This window comes from Echinops telfairi, unplaced genomic scaffold, assembly GCF_000313985.2.
Source record: "Echinops telfairi isolate 266 unplaced genomic scaffold, ASM31398v2 ScPeMD7_655;HRSCAF=1070, whole genome shotgun sequence".
Classification (NCBI taxonomy): Eukaryota; Metazoa; Chordata; class Mammalia; order Afrosoricida; family Tenrecidae; genus Echinops; species Echinops telfairi.
Window position 1 is genome coordinate 26,468,858 of NW_022104553.1, and position 12,792 is coordinate 26,481,649.

Sequence of the window (12,792 nt, forward strand, 5' to 3'; positions counted from 1 at the left end):
TTTAATGTCCTCAATTGTGCAACTGCCCCCTTAAACTAATTCGGCTGTGGAGGCTGGTCTCTACAAGATCGAAAGGAATTCACCCACCTCATTTTCTCTCCTTGTGTGTCTCTTTCATTACACAGGGATTTCTGATTCATTTGGAGGTTTACGTTGATATACTGGATGAGCAATAGTTTGGCAGTGAGATAGTTTATTGTGCCAGCCTGGCTGATAAACGCATGTGGGATTGACTGAAGGGCAGAGAGATAAATGGTTTGGTGAGCCTCGCCTTTCTTGTCTCTCGCTCTGTGATCTTCGGACCAGTGTGCGGCTGCCTTGCTTGTTCTGTGCCTCAATTTAAAGGCTACACTGCCTGTGGGATGCCTAGCTTGTGGACTGTGTCGCTGTAAGTTGAGGTCCCTTTAAGACATCTCTGGAGCTGGGGACTGGCGGTTGGTGACCTGCCTTGTGATTGGCTGCTGTGCTGACATAGCCTAGCTCTCTCTACAAATAGAGGAAGATCTGGCATCAGGCAGAGACTTAAAGGACTGCTAGTCTCTCAACTTTCTCTCAGGGACGTGACCGTTTATAGTGCTTCTAATTTAACTGTTTATTTCTTGTGTATTTATCTGCATATGATTGTATATTTATCTGTTTTATTTCTTGTATTGTATATTTATCTGTATATGATTTAACAGTTCATTTCTCGTTATATATCTAATAATCTTTATAAATAAATATATTAAATCATCAGGAATTTGGTTTTATCTCTCTAGAGAATCCTGTCTAACACAGGCAGCAAGCGGCATAGAGTGGCTACATCTGACCTCTCTCTTCCTTATTGCCATAGGCAGAAGTCACACATGCCTCCACCCTCCACCTACTTCTAGATGGGGTCTGGTAATTCATTGAAATGACCACACAGACCTCACAGACAACATTCACAATTCAAGGGGTTTAGTAGGGAAGTTGTCAGGTTACCACAAACTAGGATTAGTAAGCAGTAAGAATAGTTATTGTCATTGGCCAATGCCTTAACTTAGTCAACTGCTAAGTCTCTTTCTAGTTTGTGGATTCTCAGCCACATGGTCCCTTGACCTCTGTCTCTATGGGACATAGCCCAGGGTACTGTTCTGCCGCTGCTCAGTCTCATAGTCTTGGCCTTGCTTCTCTCCTCTGTCCCTGTTCCTCAGCCTCTTGTGCCTCTGTTCTCGGCCTCTGACGCTTCAGAGTCCTTGACCATGCTGTTCATCCAATGGACCTGAGGTTTCTCTCTGTGCCTGAGATGGCTCTTACCCACAGAGCACTGGCTCTGATGGAGGATCATTTTATCTTTCAGCAGACAACATGCCCAAGAAAAGAAAAGGGGTGAATTGGTTCATAGCCTCTACTGTGGTCAAGTTCAAAATCCACCTCAATCCTGTCCAGTAGCAATGCAGGCAGCTCCCACCAAAATAGGACTACGTATAGCCACAGGCATAGACTATAATACATTGCATAAGACATTGTCACTAGAGGGGCCAATGCATTGATTGTATCCGTGGTTTCAATTTTATCCTGCTGTGTGTTTCTTGTTTTAAGTTATCTTTTAATTGAGAAATAACTCCAGGCTCTACAGTCCATTCTTTGAAAGTGCTCGCCGGTGGCTTTTTATGAAAATCACAAAGTTGTATGTAAATAGCTATAGTTACATACGTTCCCTCCAAAGAGCTATGTCCTTGTCTTGGTGTCACATGTTAACGGAGGTGTTGGGGGGGATCAACTATCAGGCATCAAAGAACAAAAAATCATGTCATTGTGTGCCCACATTCCCGATGTGATCGCTGAAGGCAAATGTGTGCATAAGCAAATGTGGTAAAGAAGCTGATGGTGCCCGGCTATCAAAAGATATAATGTCTGGGGTCTTAAAGGCTTGAAGGTAAACAAGTGGCTGTCTAGCTCAGAAGCAACAAAGCCCACATGGAAGAAGCACACCAGCCTGCGTGACCACGATTGGTCGAAAGGATCAGTTATCAGGCAGCAAAGAACAAAAAATCATAATGAGGGGGGCTGAAGATTGGGGACACAAAGCCCATCTGTAGGTAAGGGGACATCCCTTTACAGAAGGGTCACCTGGAGGGGATGAGCCAGTCAGGTGGCAGTATAGCAACAATAAAACATACAACTTTCCTCTAGTTCTTAAATGCTCCTTCTCCCCTCCCCTCCCTACTATCATGATCCCAATTCTACCTTACAAATCTGGCTAGACCAGAGGATGTACACTGGTACAGATAGGAACCAGAAACACAGGGAATCCAGGACAGATGATCCCTTCAGGACCAGTGCTGAGAGTGGTGATACCGGGAGGGTGAAGGGAAGATGGGGTAGAAAGGGCGAACTGATTATAAGGATCTACATATAACCTCCTCGCTGGGGGACAGACAACAGAAAAGTGGGTGAAGGGAGGGCGACCTCGGACAGTGTAAGACATGACAAAATAATAATTTATAAATTATCAAGGATTCATGAGGGCAGGGGACGGGGATGGAGGAGAACAATGAGGAGCTGATACGAAGGGCTCAAGTAGAAAGCAAATAATTTGAGAATGATGATGACGGCAACAAATGTACAAATGTGCTTGATGATTAATGTACATATGGATTGTGATAAGCGTTGTATGAACCCCCAATAAAATGATTTAAAAACAAAACGAAAACTGTCGTTCCCCCAAAGGTCTAAATGTCAATTCCCGGCATCCAGTTAGTTCTGCTGCACTGGTCGGTCTGCACATTGATTCTAAATTCCACAGTCCTGGCCCAGGATGTTGGAAGCAGGAGCGGGCAGACCGGCCCCCACGCCTACGTCACCTCCTGTCCTAGGCTTTTTCCTTGGAAGATGTCAGCAGTTTCAACAGTTCTGATGCCCAGCGAGTGCTAAAATACCAGGAGGGCAGGAGACCCATCAGGAAGCTCTAGGACAGAGAAGGGACTGGGATCAGGACCGGCTTCCCTCTTAGGCATCTCAGCTCGCCCCTCCCTGGCCAGCCCAGGGCGGGGGCTTGTTCCGCCCCCACCCCCCAAGGACAGAGAATGTAGTGCCCCAACCCTGCAGCCAGGGACACACCTGCACCTCGTGGCTGAGGCACCCGGAGGCGTGCGAGGAGAGGCCAAGGGTGTGCACCGCCTGCTCAGTCCAGTCTTGGGGATCTTTCACCACTAATCCGGTTTTGGGGTGCTTACTCACGTTTGTGGAGACCACACCTGGGCTCACGGTCTGCAGGAAGGTGGAGGGTAAAGAAAAGGCCCTTCCCCTCCCCTCCCCTGCTGAGTCCCACCCCACTGGAAGCATCTCACCCACTGGGTGTCTGAGCTCCTTCCCCTGAGGCCCCACCTTGTCTGAGGCCACGCCCTCCAACTCCCCGCCCACCAGAGGCCCCGCCCACACCTGCACGGTGACACCTTCAGAGAGATACTCAGCGCCTACTGCAGCGGAGAATCTTTGCACAAAGGCCTGTGGAGGAGGAGAGAGGGAGGGTCCCAGAACGTAAAGCCCACCCACCACCCAACACTATCGCTGTTCCGGAGCACCCTGAAGGTCTGGAAGCCCTAGAATCCTGGCCACACTGGTCACGGGGACACCAGATGTCTGCAGGTTGTGACCCCTCCCTGCCACACCTGTCTTCTTGTCTCTTCAAGCCCGGCTTCTGTCCACTCTCCAAGAACTCCCTGGGTCCACTCTGTCCCTTCGCATGACTCCCAGCCCGTCTCTCTAACAATAAACAGTCCGGCTCTGCCCTAGATATCGCCGCGAATGTGGGTGACGAGCTGGGCTGCTAACCACAGAGCCCTCCGTGCAAGCCCACCAGCTGCTCCTTGGGGGTCTGCTCCTTTCTAGAGTGACAGTCTCAGAAACCCTCAGGGGCAGGTCTCTGTACTGTAGGGTGGCTGTGGGTCAGAATCCATCCCTGACAGTATGTTTTCGTCTGGACAAATAACCCTGGAGTCAAGGCCCACCTACCCCTCCCTTTTGAAGATGTTTTCAGCCTAACCTCAAGGCTTGAGGGAGGTGCTAATGGGTACATTCGGGTGTGGACTGCCCAGGTCTGGACTGGGGTGTGTGGGCTCTGGGTACCTTTGTGGCTGAGTAGGTGGCAAAGAATGGCCAGGGGTGGTTTTCGGTCATAGAAGAGACATTGACGGTGATCCCCCTGTGCCTGGAGGAGAGAGCATTCTCTGGGGAGGAGTGACAGGCAGGCAGAGGGCAGGGGACAGGGGCTTTCCCACCCCCACTCCTTGGGCAGAGCTCTTTGACTGGGACCCGTGGGAGGGAGGGGTGGAGACGTGGGCGGGGCAGCTGGAGAATGGAAACAGTCTGGAGGTGGGCAGAGGACTTGGCCGGCTCCTACCTGGAGACCATCTGGGGCAGCACGATTCTGGTCATCTGAGGAAAAGAGGGGGAGGGTGTGTCTTCCCCTTTCCAGTGCCCTCACCCCGTTCCCTCCCAGGAGATCCTGCCCCACCCCTCTAGTGCTGGGTGTTCCGGGAGCCCCCCTGGATGCTCAGGGTAGTCTCAGACCCACCCAACCTGGCTGGGCCTCACCTGGACCACGGACATCACGTTGCAGTTCACAATATCCGAGAGCCTCTGAGGGATGGGAACGGGAAGTTCACTCAATCCCTCCCTCCCTTTGAGACCCCCCCCTTCCCGGGTTTCCTGACTTGGCACTGTTGCATGGACATTACTGATGGTGTGGTCACTGTTCGGAACAGACACTGTAACACTTACACGGCTTCAATAATTTCTACTCCTGGTGCCGTGCCCGACATTCTCCCGACTGTGCGATTGTTCTCAACCTCCTTCTGATGACAGGTCCCTCCCCCTGAGATGTAAGACTCAGTTTTAAGAGAACCAGTTCTTAGAAGAAGGAGCCCTGTGGCATAGTGGGTTCAGAGTGAAGCTGTGAACCACAAGGTCAGTGGTTTGAAATCCCTCCGTGAGAAGAAAGATGCGGCTTTCTGCTCCTGTGAAGACCGACAGCCTCAGAAACCCACCGCTGCAATTCTGCTCGGCTCTGCAGGGTCCCTCTGAGTTGGAACCGACTCCAGGGCTAAAACATCACAACAACAAACCACCCACTGCCATCAAGTCCATGATGTCTCATCATGACCCTATAGCACAGGGTGGAACTGTCCCTGAGGGTTTCTGAGACTGTAACTCTTTACAGGAGTTGACAGCCTGGTCTTTCTCCCTCAGAGCAGCTAATGGTGTCAAACGTTGGAACGTGTAGTTCGAAGCCCAGTGCATCACTATTATGGTATGGAGCTCCTTCGACTCCATGACAGTGAGTTTTAATTTCTTAAAGATAGCGCTTCCTTGAATTAACAAAGCAAAACAGTAATGTTTTATTGAATACTCATAGAATTCTAACATAATCACGTTTCAAAGTGAAGACTCTTTGTGTGCTTTCAGTGCAAGTGTGCTTGGCATATGAGGGTCCCTTTTTTGACAATTTCTGCACAGACGGCTCAGTGACGACGGCTCCCGTTTGTTTTCACAATGAGTGGACCACACACAGTCTCTCCTAGTGCCTGGGAGTGCCAGTTCCAGGACTCGACTTTTGCTGACCGCTGACCCTCTGTCTCATCTCTGCTTTAGAGGAACTCGGAAACTTTGGCTCCTGCATCCTAGAGTTTAAATGCAGCAAATCAGGAGTCTAAGTCCGATTCATGGTAAGATACCCACACTCATGGGAAACAAATTTGTTGCAAGAGACTCTTTGTAGCACTACTGGTCGTTGTTGTGCGTCCAGAGTGGAAACGGCTCATATGGTTTTAAAAATGTGCCTAGGGTGGAAGTTGACAGAGTAAACTGGTTTTCCATCCATCGGTTCCTACCCGTTTTGATGGGTGCCCTGGACTGCCGTCCCCACAAGGTCACTGCACTCTCCCACGTGCTCCCTGGGTTTCCATCCATCCTTGTTTCCCGTGCCTTCTTCCTGCCGAGCTTCATCCCTGAGCAAATGCTGACCTTTGCTCTCAGAGGGCGTCCATGTCCCTCTGGTGTTGCTGCCCGCCTTGTTGGCCTGCCGTCTATTGTTGGTCTGTAAGTTACACCACAGAGTGGGCTTTAATGGGTTAAAAGCAAAGGCCATAGTTTCAGGATTCCACTGGTCTCTGCCAGAAGAGTTAGCCTGTTCTTTTTCATTTATTATTATTTTTAGTTTGGGTCCACTCTTTTATTCCACTCTACCCAGGACTTCCCATCATGTTCTCTTTCAGAATGCTTGACCTTGGGGGCTGGGCACCATCTACTTGCTCTGCTCTCAGGGTCATAGGGGTGAGTCTCTGTGTTTATTAGTTCTTTTGACTATTAATTTCCATGCATCATTGATTGTCTTCACTCATTAGCAATTGATAGGTAGAGGCCAATACTTGAAGCTTAAGAGTTGTAATTTTGATGGCAGTAGACAGGCATGGTGACCCTATAGGAGGGGGTGGAACTCCTCCTGAGGATTTGCAAGACAGTAGACAGCTTCATCTTTCTCACCAAGAGAGGCTGGTGGGTTTGAACCGCTGATTTTTGTGGTTATCAGCCTACACTCTGTACTACCAGGGCTCCTTCTGATGGTACCAGGCTGGCGCAAAAGGAAGACTGTCACCCTTTAAGGGCTACCTTCTGTTTAAAAGTGATCTGTAAGATCGAATGGACCAAGTGAGTCTAGAGCGTGAGAGGAGGTTGAGGGGCACTGAGACGGAGTCAGTAGGAGAGGAGCCATCTGAACGGACAGGAGGTGAGGAGACATCAAGGGAGGAAACTCACCGACATCACACAACCTTGTGTAGAAGTAATTGACTGGGAATATGATTTCCTCTGTAATCTTTCACTAAAATGCAATTACACACACACACATCAGGGGGCTTAAAATTTTCTAAAATTGCATTTTCCCATGGATTTTTTGCAAAAAGGAAATGTGTAATCAAACTCATTGCCATGGAGTGTACCCTAATTAATAACTAGCCCAAAGGGAGAGTAGAAAGGCTTATTTCTCTCTAGTTGGTTGGGTGGTGAGTTCAAACCACTGACTTTGTGGTTAAGCAGTTCAGTATATAGTTCACTAAACCCTAATGGCATATATATGTGTATATACATATTTATATTGAGAGCACATCCTGGTGCTGCCATTGGGAAGGACTGAACAGCTAACCTCAAGGTTGATGGTTCAAATCCATCAGCTGCTCTGAGGAAGAATGTCGAGGCTGTCTGTTACCAATAAAATTTTGCAGCCTAAGAAATACTATGTGGGATACCTATAAGTTGAAATAGACTCAATCGTAGTAGGCTGGTTTTGTTTTTACTTATATGAAAATATATGAATATTTATACACTTGGAGCCACATATATGGATTTAACTAGAAAAATATGGTTCCAATAAAGGTGTATAAATCTATATGGCCCAAATGGCATTCACTGACCTTCCCTGAGTAATCTCCCACTCATACTCCCTGCTGTCCAGTTTATTCCGATTCATCAGCAACCCTATGTGAGATCATAAATCTTTTTTTTTAATTAAAATTTTAAGAACAGCTACTATGCAATATAAGTCACATATCATACAATTCAATAGGTCAGATATTGGAAACCTTTACAGGAGCACACAGCCTCATTTTCCTCGAGTGGAGCTGATGGTGGGTTTGAACCACTGATCTTACTGTTAGCAGTCCAACGATTACCCCACAGCGTCCCTAGGCCTCTATGTTCATATTAAGTTTTACATTCATAAAGTAGAATTAAAAGGGGCAGATAGTTAGTGGGCATTGAATTGATGTGAATAGTAGTAGAATAATTTGCAAAGGATTCCCACAACACGAGAATGTGTGTCTAATTCAGTGTCACTGAATTAGAAGTGTTGAAGTGGTGAAGGTGTTGTGGCGTACACACGTATTTTCACTGCAATTAAGAAGTTAAAATGGGAATGGCAGAACCAGGCCCAAACTGAACAGTGGTGTGGGTTTCGCACTGCAGACGCGCTTCCCCCTCAGAGGGCCCTCAGTCACACCTCCAGCCTCATACACTTGGAGGTTCTACAACCATCTTCCTGCAGCTGGCGGTAGAGAGCACCCCTTCTAACACAGAGTGGGCATTGCTCTGGATTTCCAACAGAGGGCAGGACCGGGAGGACCAGTTGCGCCTGGGGAGCCAGGTGTCACTCACCTGGGCTGGGTTCTCACAGTCCAGCAGTTTCCTGAAGTGCGAAGAGTAACTCATACCCACGTTGTTCACTGAACGAGAGGAAACACATGGTTTAGGTCACTCCAGCAGTCCAAAAAAATGTGGCCTCAAGAGGACCCGGGATCCAGCTCAGCATAAGAATGGTTGGGCCTGGCATCCACTCCACCCCCGCCTCACCCAAGCCATAGGTCAAACCCAGTACTCCAATGTCCAGGCCCTTCAGCCCTTCCTCAATGGCCCCGTAGATCTCCAAGCCCCCAGTGAAGTCAGCCTGGATGACACGTGTGTCCGTACCATGAAGCCGCTCTAGGATGGAGACACGGAGCAAGCCAGACCTTAAGCTCGAGCTGATCCCATCCTTGCTGCAGCCCCTTAACTTACTGAGCCCCTGTCCCCATCCATTGTCCCTACAGGGCTGTAGCTCCATTCCAGGCCTGTTCTGGTCCAGCCCCACTGCTGCCCCAGCCCCCTGCCCTTTGGGCCTCACCAATCTCCTTTGCCTCCTTTTCCAATTTGTTCATGTCTCGACTGATGAGGACAATGTTCAGACCTCTCTTGGCAGGGGATGATGGACGGGTTGGTTAAAGCATGCAGTCAGTATGGACTGTGAGTTGTTGTGCTTACCATGTGGCAGGGACCCGGGGACTGGAGTGAGCAAAAGAGGAAATCATCAGCCTGCTGGCAGGGAGCCCGCATTCCAGAGAGCAGACCTGCAGGAGAGGGAGCAGCAGCGCAGAGAGCTCCCTGCGGAGTGAAGTGGCCAACTGAGTGTGAGCTCAGGAAGGTCATGGGGTCTGGTTAGACTCCCAGTGCCTCCAGACAGCCTTGGGTTTAAGTTCTCAAGGTGTCCACTAATTCCAATGTCCCTTAGCTCTATCTTTCTTTCCTTCACACCTTGATTCATTCAAAATGAGGTTCCCATGCACCTGCTTCTTGGCAGTGTTGGGGACCTCACTCTTCTTGTCAAGCTGTCATACTGTGGTGGCTTGTGTGTGTTGTGGTGCTGGGCAGTAGGACACGGGTCCGTCTCACTCATGACTCATGGGTGTCAGCCGAGCTTCCAGAGAGAACAGACCATGAAGAATGAACAGATTGTCCGATTCTGAGGACCTTATGAATCCACAAAGAGATGGATTCAGCTGAACCCCTCAGAGAGAGTCCAGAGAGCAGCCCTCAGAATAAGACAGAGGAAGAGCTGCCTCCTCCAAGCAGAGTGGATCGTCATGATGTGGATGGAGTAGAGCTTCAGGACCTTCATTTGATGACAGGGCACAACTCAAAATGAGAGGAAACAACTGCAAACATCGACTAATAATCAGAACATGGCAGGTATGAGGCAAGGATCTAGGACAATCAGATCACCAGCAAGGAAAGAAATGCATAAAGATCCGCACAATAGGCACTGTGAGCGGACAGGGACTGGTGCTGGCCATTCTGAGCCAAACGGGCCTGTGTATCACTCTGCTGACAATAGCCAATGGAAGAGAAGTTGGGTCACATGTAAATTCCAATGCACATTTCAAGATCTGTTAGGACATAATTATACCTGTGTTAATTTAAAGTCTATACATGCACAAGACACTCTAGTTAATACAATACAACTGTTTTTCAAATTTGTACAAGATTAGATTCAGTCAAGCTAGTGGTGAACAAATCGAAGAATTCTATCACCTTCCACTTGAAATCCATCAAACGTACGATCAGGATCCAGTAGTAAATATTGGTGATTCGAATGCAAACAGTGGAAACAAAGAGGAAGGGACAGTGATGAGAAAATATGGCTTCCGTGACAAAAATGAAACTGGAGAAGGCAGAGAGAAATTTACAAACCAGCAATTTACTCCTTTCACTGACCTTTTACAACAGCATACGAGACCTGTACATGTGGAGTTGGCCAGGTGTAATACAGAAATCAAGTGGACTACATCTGTGGGAGAGACAATACGTCCAGAGGCTGATAATGTTGCCTCTACAGTAGAACATAGAGAAATGTAAACATTAATTATGAAGGGATTTTGAGATGTCACTTAATCACAGCCCTAATCTAAGAGCAATTTTTTCTTGTGTTGTGGCCCTGCTCAATATTAACCCTCACGAAGACAGCACTGAAGATATGGGCACAGAGCACAGTGTGGTGAAGAAATCCGATAGTGCCCAACTATCAGAAAGGGTAGTGTCATATGACTTGTCTTAAAGCAAGCAGCCATCTCAAGTGAGGTTTTGGCTAAGTCCACATGGAAGAAACACCACAGCCTGTGTGATCAAAGAAATGTTCATAACAATGATGGATGACCAGAGGAGGGATGGTATTAGAGATTGACCCCTGACCACCTCATTTAAAAGGCAAATGATAGTAGTGACAGCCTATAATCCATTTGCAGGATCCCCGAGTAGATGCAGCCTCCACTGAATTCCTTCTGATCTCTGGCCAAGGATGGAGACAATCTTGTCCTCAGACAAACTTGTCCCAGTTCCTGTCCAGTTTCTGGTCAGCCCAGGGAGGGCCAGTCTCTCGCTTAGGCACTGATCTAGATGAATTCTTGATGGAGGGCGCTGTACTGGGGACAGTAGAGGGGGTCTAACTCTCCTGAGTCATGAGTTGAAAGTGCTTGGTTGAAAGTGCTTGACCAAGCTTCTAAACCCTCTGTTTCATGGTGTTTGTGCCCTGTTGCCTGGGTAATCCCACCTGTCATTGTGAGGTCTTGGTCGGGCACCAATCATGCTTTTGTGACAGGTTGCTTTACCCTCCCATGCCCTCTTCATCTATCTTTCCAATTGTGAAACCTCTGATGACATCTTAACCTCCTGCTAATGGCCTCCCTCTTCTGGGTGATGTGTCTGTACTGTTGTCACTTTTGAAATGCAATAAATGTTCTCCTTAAATAAGAGAGGGAGAGCAAGAGAATGGAGCTCAATGCCAGTAGACAAACAGGGCCAGGGATCAACTGTGGAATGGACCATACACTGCTCATATGCAAATTCAGGCTGTCTTTTCACTCAGTCATATTTCTGGTTCCTCTGTGCCCATTGTAATAAGCTCCAGGGAGCACTTTGGGACTTTCAGACTATACTCTGCTTCTCTACCGACACCCAGTGCCCATGGTCATCTCACTCAGATCCAGGATTTCAAATGCTCGGCAATAGAAGTCTCACATTCCATGAAGGAGGTCCAGGTTCAATTCCCGGCTAAGGCACCCCCGATGCTGCCAGCACTTGTCTGTCTATGAAGGCTTTCTTGTTGGGAGCCTGGACAAGTTTCAGGGCAGCTTCTAGACAAGTAAACTCTACATTATGCTAACATTATGCTTAAATGGCTAAAAACTGCCTTTCTAAGAGCAAGGCCAAGATGACGATGCTCATTCTTCTCATTTCTAGTCTACATCACATTGAAGTTTCTAGTCATTGCAATAAAACAAGGAACGGAAACAAAAGACATACTAATCAAAAAGGGAGAAACAAACCTCTCTGCTCATTTTCTCTCACAGTGACCCTATAGAACAGAACAGACCTGCCCCCAGGGGCTTCAGAGGCTGTAAATCTCTAAGGGAGCAGAACCCCATCTTTCTCTCCCAGAGCACTTGATGGTCTCATGGGTAGCAGCCTAACAAGAACCCCCCTGAGTCACAAAGACTCCTTCCTCTGCTCACAGATGACATGACGATCACCCAGCAATTCCCCCAAACAAGCCAGCTGGCATTGAGTCCATTGTGATGCATGGTGACCCTGGGGGTCAGAGTAGAACTGCTTCTTAGGCACTGTGCAATCGGTCAGCTTTATACGGTCTTCTTGTCACAGTCTTGTAACTCTCACCAAATCATCGGGTTCTTATGGTAAAATATTATACTTGGACAATTAAAAAGTTTAGTTTATTGTCCTCCAGTGCCATCGGAGACCTATCCGGAGACCCCTGTGAACAGAATGAAACGCTGCTCACTCCGGCACCATCCTCAGAATTGTTGTTGTTTTTGAGCCCATCTTTGCAGCCATGGTGTCAATCAATCTTGTCAGAGGTCTTCCTCTTTTTCACCACCCCTCTGCCTCACAAAGGATGATGTCCTCCTCTAGGGACTGGTCCCTGCTGACCACAGTTGCGAAGTGAGTAAGACAAAGTCTCACCATGCTGGTTTCTGAGGAGGATTCTGGCTGTCTCCCAGACAGATTTGTCTGTTCTCTTGGCAGTCGACGGCACTTCCAATCTTCTCCCGCACCATCATTCAAAGCATCGGTTCTTTTACAGCTTTCCTTAATCAATGACCAACTTTGGCATGCATATGAGCGGATTGAGAATTCTTTGTCTTGGGTCAGGCCCACTCCAGTCCTCCAATTAATCCTTGCTCTTCAGTACTTTAAAGAAGTCTTGTGCAGATTTACCCAATGCAACCCATTGTTTGATTTCTTGATGGTACATCCAGGAGCATTCATTTTGTATCCAAGTGAGATGAACTTTTCATCAACTTTTATCCGTTCTCATTGTATCGTGATGTTACTTTCTTGTGGGTATAGTTGTGACGATTTTTGTTTTCTTCACATCAAGTTCTATTTCACAGTGAAGGCTGCAAAGGGCATTTATAGAGGTCTAGATAAAGACATGTACATATGCAA

The 12,792-nt window shown here is 47.9% G+C and overlaps 1 protein-coding gene across 1 annotated transcript in view; it reads right to left on the minus strand.

The window, feature by feature from the left end:
- Positions 1–2,819: 2,819 nt before the first annotated feature.
- The window catches only part of LOC101646814 (very-long-chain 3-oxoacyl-CoA reductase-like), a 15,517-nt gene continuing 5,544 nt past the window's right edge, over positions 2,820–12,792 (minus strand). The window contains exons 3-12 of the mRNA XM_013006613.1: positions 11,262–11,270; positions 8,678–8,744; positions 8,386–8,496; positions 8,173–8,240; positions 4,561–4,605; positions 4,367–4,401; positions 4,093–4,174; positions 3,406–3,471; positions 3,085–3,234; positions 2,820–2,894 (exon numbers count right to left, since the gene is read on the minus strand). Of these exons, the coding sequence (XP_012862067.1) occupies positions 2,820–2,894; positions 3,085–3,234; positions 3,406–3,471; positions 4,093–4,174; positions 4,367–4,401; positions 4,561–4,605; positions 8,173–8,240; positions 8,386–8,496; positions 8,678–8,744; positions 11,262–11,270 (708 nt within the window). The remainder of the gene's footprint in view (positions 2,895–3,084; positions 3,235–3,405; positions 3,472–4,092; positions 4,175–4,366; positions 4,402–4,560; positions 4,606–8,172; positions 8,241–8,385; positions 8,497–8,677; positions 8,745–11,261; positions 11,271–12,792) is intronic.